The sequence below is a fragment of the Hordeum vulgare genome, chromosome 1H (assembly GCF_904849725.1).
Source record: "Hordeum vulgare subsp. vulgare chromosome 1H, MorexV3_pseudomolecules_assembly, whole genome shotgun sequence".
In the NCBI taxonomy this organism is placed as follows: Eukaryota; Viridiplantae; Streptophyta; class Magnoliopsida; order Poales; family Poaceae; genus Hordeum; species Hordeum vulgare.
The window spans coordinates 378,184,048-378,195,889 of NC_058518.1; the positions used below are offsets into that span (position 1 = coordinate 378,184,048).

Sequence of the window (11,842 nt, forward strand, 5' to 3'; positions counted from 1 at the left end):
AACAATCCGAGCGACTCTTGATCCGTGGAAGCAAACTGGGATTAGATGTTTAGAGAGCCCCTTCGGGAAAACTCCGTAAGATTATCGCTGTTCTCTAGGCCTATGGGCCAGCTCCTTTTTCTTTTCTTCTTCTTACTTCCTTGATCCTAGGATCATCGCCTTTGTCTCTTTTCCCACTGCTCTCTGTTTATGATATATCAATCAGCCTAGGCTGACCATTTAAAAAAAAAGATTTTCAAATGCATTTTTGTATGGTTCGTGCAACGTGAAAGCGCAGGAACCGGGGCATGTACGCTATTGATAACTTAATGCACATGATGATATATGTACACACTGTATATGTCATAAACTTCATCCATTTGAATTAATTTATAATTTCGATTTGATCACACTCTATCAGGTATGGAACTGATAGTGGCCGGGGTAGCACATGGACGGATGCTACTCCACTTGCCTAGCTCCTTACATTTCACACACACACACACACACACACATCCTCACTCCTCAGGACACACAATCGACGAGAATTAACTGTTGAAAGTAGTACCTAGCAATAACTTAAAATCCTTCGATCCTCGTAAATAGGGAACCTCCAGATGACACCAAAATGATTAACTCGGCATCGATCGGAGAAGTGCTCAGGTAAGCCAATCAATAGAACTGGATGTTAGACCAGTAGGCTTTGGCCTGCTGCCAATATGCCGGGATGGCATTGTTGGCCACCAGCATCTTTCCGGTGTCGGTGGTGATGCGTATGGAGAATGGCCCCTGCAGCGGGCGGTTGGTGTCCATGCGCCAGACGGAGCCCCACGAGCGGCGCATGTCCTGCCAGTAGCCCGTCGGGCGGCCGTTCATGTTCTGCATGAGTTCCATCCGCACCACTGTTCCGTCCACGTTCAGGTACTCCACGAGCACCGCGAGGTAGTTAGGGTTGGAGCCACGCTGGACGTGGAAGGTTATTTTCATACCCGGGAAGTTGCAGCGCACCCTCCTGAACTGCATGTCGATGATGCCGGCATGGCGGAGCTGCTCGTTGAGGCCGTACCTGGCCATGGAGCCGAACGCGGTGCCACTGAGGTCGAGGTGGTACCTGGCCACGGGGTAGTAGTTCATGTCGATGATGACGATCCTCCTCGGCTGGCCGGAGCAGGAAGGGTTGTTGTTGTACTCGCATTTAATCTGAAGCACAGAGCAAAAACAAACTAAAGGTCAACGTCCCGATGTACGTACTTGGCCATGGAGTATATTGTGCTTTGCATGCACATGGCAGCAGGGGTGCTCACTAATTAAAAGTCACCGATATCGTAAAATGGAGATGCTGCCAGTGTCAGGTTTGAGTTTGACCAACTAATTAAATGATCACCATCAACTAATTTAACTGAAACTGTCGGGTGTCGGCGCCATGCATGGTGCAGTTAATGCAGTACGTACCTCGTAGCACATGCCACAGCCCTCGCCGTCGGCGTATATAGGCTCGTTACCGCATGCCCCCATGGAGGAGATTGGGTACTGGTTCACGTTCTTGAAGCCGCAAGCACCACCTGCAAATCCATGGAGAAAGAAACGGTGGATCAACAATAAGTTGGCGCACTACAGGAATCACGGACTATGCGGACGGTTAAAACCATTAGTACAGCGACGACATGGAAACATGTGCCGTCATCGGATCATGTAGGGGCGTACCGTTGTCGTCGGGACCGGGGCCATTGGGCGCTCCGTACCAGGTGGCCTTGGCGGGGAGCCAGCCGGAGTTGTAGGATCTAGCCATGGCGGTGTCGTAGTTGACCGCAGAACGGACGGACGTGAAGAGCACGGAGAGGAGTGCCACAAGGGCAATGGCATTGGTGGAGACGCCAGCCATATTGGCTCTACAGGGTCGTGTCTATGAACCTTGTTAGACTTGTAGGATACTATGAACTCGCCGGAGTCCGGAGTAGTAGTACTACTCCTGGGTTGTGTTGTGATGGCTGGACGGGATGACATTGCCGGGGCATTTATAGGCAGGCCAATGGGCACAATGAGGTGAGAACGACGAGTCGGCGCAAGTTGCAGTTGCACCCGACGACTACGTGATGGCGTGTTTAGAGCTGCAAGGCCACATGGCTACGGAGGGAATCATGGAGGAATGGAGAGGCACCGGTTTACGCGCGCGCAACTATAAAATCACATCTTGGCAGGTGATCACCGAGCATCCGCTAATGATTTGGGGTGCACAAGTCAAATTGTTGATTGCAGAGAAAGTCAGACCATCGCTATGCCCTAAGAGCATCTCTAGTAGAACCCTCAAACCCTTAAAACAAAAACCAGTTTTAAGGGTTGAGAATTGTACATTTTTGACACTTTTAAGGGTTGAAAAACAGGGGCAAAGACTAGAATCCTCAAACCCAACTCTTATAACGGAATTCCGTTATAAGGGTTGGGTTTAAGGGTTCTAGTCTTTGCCCCAACCCCAAACCTTAAAACTGTCATTCATATATCACACATTTCATCACATTTCATCATATGACATATCACAAATTCAATCACATTTGACATAAAACAATAATCATTCTAGTTATTATTACAACACCGAATAAAACAATAATCATTCAAATCATTACAACAACTTTTGAGCAAATAACAGCAATTGTTCGAATCAAATAGGACATAGAAAAGTAAAACAAAGATACATCATGGGCCAATGCGCCGCCCATCCAAATGCCAGTGGTGCTCTACGAGTGGTTCCATCCTCAGTCTCACGATGTGCTTCAAGAAAAGCTTGTATGCGAGAAGGGTTTCTTTCCGGTTGCACACGGGTACCAACATTGTCATAGAAACAAGGGAGGTTTAACCCTCTCTCATCCTCTAGGATCATGTGGCGAGGCGAGATGCGAACGGCGGCGGGTGCGGAGGGGCGGCGGCCAGGGCGCGGCGGGGCGGTGGCCGGGGCGCGGAGTCGCGGAGGGGCGGCTGCCGGAGCGCGGGGCGGCGGCGGGGCGAGATGCGGCGGGGCGGCGGGTCGACGAGGCCACGACGGGGGCGCGGGGCGCGGAGGGGCGGCGGGGCGACGGCCGGGGGGGCGAGGGGCGGCGGGGCAGCGGCCGGAGCGCGGAGGGGCGGCGGGGCGGCGGCCGGAGCGCGGGCCGGCGGCGGGGCGAGATGCGGGCGAGCTATTTCCTCTCGCGCGGGGGAACCAACTGCCTCCCGCGCGAGGAGGGAAAATGAGTGCGGGTTGGGGGCAGTCCCCCCCCCCCCCAACCCTCACTTCTATAGGCTGGGAAGGGGTTTGAGGGTTCGACCTCTAAATTTTTTTACGGGTTTAAGGGTTTAAGGGTTCTAGTCTACGCAGTTTTTCTGATGAAAACTGTAAAAGGCGGTTATATTTAAGGGTTTGAGGGTTTGAGGGTTCTACTAGAGATACTCTAAGATCAGGCCCCCACGTCGTGCAGCCCTGATACGATGGATATACGGTTCGCTTATCTTAACGCATTGCCATGCTTCGTGAGGGAATAATGCTAAAGTGGCTTTTACGTACACTAGGAAAATCAAATAAACCCGAGTAGCAAGCATACTCGGTGATGGCCAATTTCAACTTTGCTTACTATAAGTTGAATGTTGCATCCAACTTAGGCTGCTCGGCTTATATTTGGCCTACTTATAGAATGTAATGTTGGGTTAAGTCCCTCCACATGGAGGTGTGTTGGCAGCCCAACATCAGGTCATAAGTTGAATACATGTCAGCCGTTGATCATCGCTTCATCCAACAGTTGATAGTGCTTCCAAGGGAAGGAAAGAAAAAGAAAACCCTAGCCTCTCCGCCCCTCCCTGTGGTGGCTGTCATTGTAAGAGTGAGAGATAGCAGACAAGAGAAAAAACACAACCTGTGTGAGAGAGGAAGAAGAAGAAGTGGAGGTTCTGTCCAGATTTGTTGCGTGTCACTAGACAGTGTTCAAGCTAATTGGAGGCTCAAACATGCTTGGATTGACCCCAAACTTGGTGAGCTCATTCCTTACTTTAAGTACTTTGATTTGATTAGCTCGCTTGAGGATTGGGTCGATGGAGCATCAGATTTGAGAGTGGTTTTGTCAGCTTTGACAGTTGCGGTTTTAGAACAGATTAGTTTTGGGAGATGAACAGTTTGGATAGGCAAAAGGTCTCCGATTGAGCTAAAATTTTGAGGGGATCTCGGGAACTCGTGTGTCTACTTGTCTGCCAAATTTGGTGTTGTTTTGGTCAAAGGTTTAAGAGCAGTTTGCAATATACTGAAGGAGACAGAAGCTGTGTGTACTCTGCTTTGGTGAAAGCTTCCCTCTATGGTTGTTGCTGGTGTTGTCGGTTGGCAATGTGGAGAGTGTGTCGTAAATCTCTCTAGAGGTTCTAGAGAAGACTTTTGTATTCATCATTCTCATAGTGAAATTGTGTGGACTGGTCGGTCCACAGCCTGGTCTTTTACTCCTCAACTTGAGGTGGTTTTCCACGTTAAATCCCGTGTCACATGTGCATGTTGTTTGTGTTATTCCGCTGCTTACTTGTTGGTTGAAGCTGTACTCAAAGTTCATCACAAGTGAAGGGGTTGTGTAGTGTGCATATTTGCTGTGTAGGTGAATTTGTGTAGCTCATTGTTGCTATCCAGCCCCAACAAAGTGGCATGAGAGCCTTGGTTTGATTGTGCAAATTAGTGGATTTCTTGTGGTGAAAGGTGGAAGTGAATACGAGCAGGATGATATCTTTGAATGGTACAAATTACCAAGCATGGAAGGGTAAGATGGAGGACTTGTTATATCTGAAAGAATATTGGAAGCTAGTGTTCTCCATTGAGATGCCGGGGGACATCGAGGAAGGTCAGTGGAAGGTACTTGATCGTCAAGCTTGTGTGTTTATTCAACAATGGGTCGATGACAATGTTTTGAATCATATCATTGATGCGAAAAGAATATACAAACAAGATGTTCTTGATCAAACAATTGATGTGTTTAAGGTACAAAGAGGGCACTCTAATTGCAGATCATGTGATTACATTCCAAGGCATTGTAAATCAGCTTTCTTCAATGGGAATAACATTTAAATATGAAGTAAGAGCCTTGCTGCTACTAGGCTCATTACCAGACAGCTAGGAGACCTTTAAGGTCATGGTTTGCAATTCAGCACCTAATGGAGTTGTCACATGGAATCTTGTGAAAACCAGGGTACTAAATGAAAAATCTGGAAAGGTGGCTAAAGCTAGTTATTTCTCACATTCACAGGTGTTGGTCACTCAGTCCAGGGGGAGAGGCAAGAGTAGAGGTCCAGATAAAGCGGCAGAAAGAGGTAAGAGAAAATCAAGAGGCAAGTATGCCGATTATGAGTGCCATCACTGCCATTAGAAGGACCACATTAAGTGCAATGTGACAAGTGGAAGAAAGACAAAAACAAAAAGAAAAAGCAAGATGACAATGGTACTGACACAAAGGGCAACTGAGTTGTTGCAGTAGAAGAGGACATCATGCTTGTTATTCATGAAGAAAATGAGGGTAGATTTGGTTCCACTATTGAGGAGAGGATAACTGTTGTTTGTGATGACACCATCAACCTTGTGGATGGCGAGGAGATGATTTGGATACCGGATAGCGGTGCTACCATTCATGATACATCTCGCAGAGAGCTCTTCACAAACTATATATCGAGTGATTTTGGTGTTGAGAAGATGGGGAACAATGGTACGACACCCATCATTGGAAAAGGAGATGTGCATTTGGAGACCTCAAATGGTATAAGGTTGGTCCTCAAGTCTGTGAGGCATCTTGAGATGCTTCGTCTCAATATTATCTCAGTTGGTTTGCTTGATGTAGATGATTACTTGAGAAATTTTGGAAAAGGGCAGTACAAGCTCACCAAAGGCAACATGATTGTTGCAAGAGGTAAAATGGTCTCAGCTTCGTATCATGTTCATACTATGCTCTTTAGTGCTCCTGTCAATGCACTAGAGAAGGATGATCATTATGCTCTATGGCACAAGAGACATTTGCACATGAGTGAAAGGAGATGACAGTGCTAGTGAAGAAAAATTTGTTGAAGGGTGTGACAGGAGTTCACATCAAGAAATGTCCAGATTGTCTAGGAGGGAAGCAACACAAAGTTGCCTTCAAGACTCTACCCACTCACAAGAAACCCGAGAAGCTGGACTTGATACATTCCAATGTTTGTAAAATGTTGGTAAGATCTCTTGGTGGTGCAAGGTACTTTGTAACTTTTATTGATGACTTTTCTAGGAACGTTTGGGCCTTAACTTTGAGGACCAAAGTGTTGGAAATATGCCCTAGAGGCAATAATAAATTAGTTATTATTATATTTCCTTGTTCATGATAATCGTTTATTATCCATGCTATAATTGTATTGATTGGAAACTCAAATACATGTGTGGGTACATAGATAAAACACTGTCCTTATTGAGCCTCTAGTTTACTAGCTCGTTGATCAAAGATGGTTACGATTTCCTAGCCATGGACAAGTGTTGTCACTTGATAACGGGATCACATCATTAGGAGAATGATGTGATGGACAAGACCAAACTATAAACGTAACATATGATCGTCTAAGTTTACTTCTACAATTTTTCTGCATGTCAAAGTATCTATTCCTATGACCATGAGATCATGCAACTCCCGGACACCGGAGGAATGCTTTGTGTGTATCAAACATCACAACGTTACTCGGTGACTGTAAAGGTGCTCTACAGGTACTCCGAAGGTGTCTGTTGAGTTGTCATGGATCAAGACTGGGATTTGTCACTCCGTGTGACGGAGAGGTATCTCGGGGCCCACTCGGTAATACAACATCACAAACAAGCCTTGAAAGAATGTGACTAAAGAGTTAGACACGGGATCTTGTATTATGGAACGAGTAAAGAGACTTCCCGGTAACGAGATTGAAATAAGGTATCGGATACCGACGATCGAATCTTGGGTAAGTAACATACCGAAGGACAAAGGGAATGGTATACGGGAGTATATGAATCCTTGACATAGAGGTTCAACCGATAATATTATCATAGAATATGTAGGATCCAATATGGACATCCAGGTCCCGCTATTGGATATTGTCCAAGAGGTGTCTCGGGTCAAGTGTACATAGTTCTCGAACCCGCAAGGTGTGCACACTTAAGGTTCGGTGACATTTCGGTATAGTTGAGTTATAGGTGTTGGCAACCGAAGTTTTGTTCAGAGTCCCGGATGAGATCCAGGACATCACGAGGAGTTCTAGAATGGTCCAAAAACAAAGATTGATATAAAGGTTTGTCTCATTTGGTTACCAGAAAGTTTTTCGGGCACTACCGGGAGTGCACCGGGAGTGACGAATGGGTTCCGGAGTTCTACCGAGAGGGGGCCACCCACCCGGGAGGAAGCCCAAAGGCTTTGTGGGGGCGCACCAGCCCTTAGTGGGATGGTGGGAAAGCCCAAGAGGGCCCTTGCGCGGTAGAGAAAGAAAAACGAATAAGAGAGAAAGAAAAAAAAGGAGAGGAGGTGCGACAAGAGAGGAGGACTCCTCCCCCCAAACCGAATTGGAGGAGGACTCCTCCTACCACCACTTCGGCCAAACCCTTGAGGCTCCCTTGAGCCTCAAGGCAAAGCCCCTCCCCTCCTCCTTTATATACTGGAGGTTTCGGGTGTTTCGCGACACAATTTTGCCACGTGCAGCCCGACACATCTACTTCGTAGTTTTCCCTCTAGATCAGTTATCTGCGGAGCTTAGGCGAAGCCCTGCAGGGATTGGATCACCAGCACCATCGGAGTGCCGTCAAGCTGCTGGAGAACTCATCTTCTTCCCCGCCCCTCTTGCTGGATCAGGAAGGCGGAGATCGTCAACGAGCTGTATGTGTGCTGAACGCGGAGGTGCCGTCCGTTCGGTACTTGATCGTGATGGATCGCAAGGTGGTTCGTGGGACGGATCGCGGGGCTCTTCATGGGACGGAGATTTGGATCTCACAAGCATACCACTACATCATCCGCGTTTATTAACGCTTCCCGCTTAGCGATCTACAAGGGCATGTAGATCCAATCTCCCTCTCGTAGATGATCATCACCATGATAGGTCTTCGTGTGCGTAGGAAATGTTTTGTTTCCCATGCAACATTCCCCAAGACAAAGATCATGTACTAGGTGTATTCAAACAATTCCAAGCCTCGGTTGAGAAAGAAACTGAGAAGAAGATCAAGTGCATTCACACTGATAATGGATGAGAGTATATTGGGCCATTTGATGCATATTGCAAACAACAAGGTATTAGGCATCAATTTACTCCCTCAAAGACACCATAGGTGAATGGTCTTGCTGAGAGGATGAACAACACAATTGTGGAGAGAGTTAGATTTTTGTTGTCAAGTGCAAAGCTAGGTAAACACTTTTGGGTGAGGCTTTGATGATGGTAGTTTATCTTATTAATCTGTCACCAAGTTATGCATTGCAGGGAGATGTTCCTAACAGGGTTTGGTGGGACAAGGACGTCTCATATGACCACCTAAAAGTTGTTGGGTGCAAGGCCTTTGTTCATATTCCTGAATATGAAAGGTCAAAGCTTGATTCGGAGACACAATAGAGCATCTTTCTTGGCTATGTAGGTGATGAGTTTGGCTACAAGTTGTTTGACCGTATAGCAAGGAAAGTTGTGAGAAGCCATGATATTGTGTTTGTAGAAGATCAAAGTATTGACGATATTGTGAAGACAATGGGGCTGGTTCCTCCTCAGCAGGAGCAAGACATGATTGATTCTAACCTAGTTCCTGCAGCTCCAGCACCTGTGCAAGTTGAAGCAGATGCAGAAGATGGACAAAATGATTTACATGATGGTCTAGGTGAAGAAGATGCTCCCCAACAGCAGCAAGAGTATGGTGCTGAAGTTGATGATCCGGATCAGAAGGAATGCACCAGCACCAGAAAGTCCACCAGCCGCTTGATACGTCTCCAATGTATCAATTATTTATGAAGTATTCATGATATGCTTGCCTATGTTTACAGCAATTTTATATGGTTTTGTTGCACTTTATATGATTTATTTAGAACTAACCCGGACTGACGCTGTTTCCAGGAGAACTACCGTGGTGTTGTTTTTGGTGACGAAATAAAAGTTCTCGGAATTGGACGAAACTTTTTGATGATTTTTTTGGAAGAGAAGAGAAATACTGGAGCAAAGAGCCACCATAGGGGGGGTCCCTAGTGCCCACTAGACACCAGGGCGATCCAGCCCCCTGGCGCAGCCTGGTATCTAGTGGGCACATTGTGGCCCATCTTGGCATGATTCCAACGTCAAACATTCCTATAAATAGAGAAACCTCTAGAAATAACCCTAGATGAGAAATTCCACTGCCGCAATCCTGTGTAGACACGAAAAACCAGTCGGGACCCCATTCCGGCACCCTGTTGGAGGGGGAGATCATCTTCGGTGGCCATCTTCATCATCCAGGCGGAGGCCATGACGAGGAGGGAGTAGTCCACCCTCGGGGCTGGGGGTTTGTACGTGTAGTTATGTGTTTAATCTCTGTCACTTTCGTGTTCTTGACATGTCATGATCTTGCTATATCACGGGCGTTGTTAATATAGTTGGATCATATGGTGTTTGTCCCATGCTATTGTTGTGATGAATTGAATCTTTCACTTTAAGATCTCGTTATGTTGCATTGAATATTCAGGTTTGTGAGCACATGATGTATGTTTTTCATGCGGATGCCCGTAGTGACATTGCGGTATTCAAGTGATTCATTTAATATATGTTGTGGCATCAACTCACGGTTTTCCGAGGTGACATTGGGGTAATCTAGGCATAGGGGTTGATTGCATGTTTTCATACTATGTTCTCCGGTAGAAATCTTGGTGTGCTCCTTGAAGTCCTTTGTGTTGGATTGAGTATTATAAACCTAAATTCTTTATGGTGTTATTTTAGTACATATTCTTGATAGATTGATCGGAAAGGATAACTTATTATTTTAGTACGGACTCTTGGAAAGATTGATCGGAAATAATAACTTTGAGGTGGTTTCCCTACAAACAATTTCTTCTTATGTTCTCTTCTAGATAGGAACTTTAGAGTGATTCTTCATCGCATGTTGAGGGATTGTTATGTGATCCAATTATATTAGCATTATTGAGAGATTGCACTAGCTAAAGTACGGACTCTAGGCCTAATTTTCAAGCATTGCAATACCATTTATGCACACTTTTGTCACTTGCTACCTTGCTGTTTTTATATTTTCAGATTACAAAAAACTATATCTACTATGACTACTACACTTGTATCACCATCTCTTCGCCAAACTAGTGCACCAATACAAATTACCATTTTATTTGGTGTGTTGGAGACATATGAGACTTTTTATTATTTGGTTGTAGGGTTGTTCGAGAGAGACCATCTTCATCATACGCCTCCCGCGGATTGATAAACCTTAGGTCATCCACTTGAGGGAAATTTGCTACTGTCCTACAAATCTCTGCACTTGGAGGCCCAACACAAGTCTACGAGAACAAGTTGTGTAGTAGACATCACTGTTCCACTCAGAAGATCCAACAGGGGTCGAATTACTTCCACAAGGTATCCCTCACACTACAAGGAATATGCTCATACATGACGTTCTTTAAGAGGTCGTTGATGAGTTTGTCATAAATCTATGACGATTTGATCTGAGATGGTCGTAAATCGTTTTAGGGGACCAAGTCTACATATGAATGACGACGATGTGAGTCAAAAACATCGTAACCGCATAAGATGAGATCATCATAACTTTAGGAGGATTATAAAAATGGCGTAACATGTTCTAACTATGTTGACATGTCACTCGTGGGTCCATTCTATCCCACCTCATCCATGTATTGAACTGTTTTTATACCACTTTTCTGTTGGGCTATTTTTTCATCTTACTTTTATATTGGGCTGGTATTTTATCCTCCATGCTTGCTAATGGGCTGGTTTGTGGTCTGTCAAAAAGGCCCACATTTTAAGATTGTAATATATTGCATAAAAACTAGCTAAAAAATAACTATCAAAACTTTCCTCCAATTCTTATCAAAAAAGGGCAAAATCCCCCTCCCGAAACTTCCCCGAAATTCCACACGCCAAACCCGCCTAGTTTGTGCAGCAACCTACTATTCTATCATTCCAAAAATTCTCAAAAAGTCTCATAAATACTTTGGATCATGTACTCCTCAACTATGCGAAAACCCTTCCTTCCATAGTTCAAAAATAGTTCAGCAATATTCATTTTCCTATTCTGTTCAGAATAGCACTTTGTGAAGGAAGTGTTATTTCTATTTCTTTGATTACCCTCATATTTTTTGCGCACACTTTCCTATCCAAACCATTGCCTCATCAAAACTTTCGTAACCATTTGCCTAGTAAATCTTTCTCAGCAAATTTCCAAAGTTTATGTTTAGCTAACAACTCTGTGAAGGAAGTACTAGATAGGAATATCCTGATGAGTTGAATTTTTCCACATCTTCTATGTGCCCAAAACATAGCTCTCCACAAAATTTTAGCCCCATCCAACAATCCATGTGAGCTCATCATCCAATCTTTGTTTCTAGTAATGTTTTCATTTTGTGAAGCAACTACATTTTATATTTCTTTACAGTTGATGAAAATTTACCACGGGATGAAACTGAACATATAACCTCACTCCACCAAATTATAGCTCATTTAGTTAAGCCAGTTTCCCTTAATATTTTTCCCAATATTCTGTTTAGTAGAGAGCATTGTGAAGGAAGTACAATTTTTGTTTATCCAAATTTTATAAAAAATTTACAGTGACTTAATGTGCCCAAATTATCATCCTCCTCCAAATTTCAGCTCAATCCAATCATCTATGTGAGCCCAGTTTCAATTACCATTTTTGTCCAGATTG

At 44.9% G+C, this 11,842-nt stretch overlaps 1 protein-coding gene across 1 annotated transcript; it reads right to left on the bottom strand.

The window, feature by feature from the left end:
• Positions 1-340: 340 nt before the first annotated feature.
• Positions 341-1,981, bottom strand: LOC123411530 (expansin-B2-like). Its single transcript, XM_045104498.1, has 3 exons — positions 1,684-1,981; positions 1,432-1,541; positions 341-1,179 (listed from the first exon to the last, which is right to left on the bottom strand). Exons 1-3 carry the CDS (start codon positions 1,859-1,861, stop codon positions 652-654), a joined length of 816 nt encoding a protein of 271 aa, XP_044960433.1. The 5' UTR covers positions 1,862-1,981; the 3' UTR covers positions 341-651.
• Between the last annotated feature and the right edge of the window lie 9,861 nt (positions 1,982-11,842).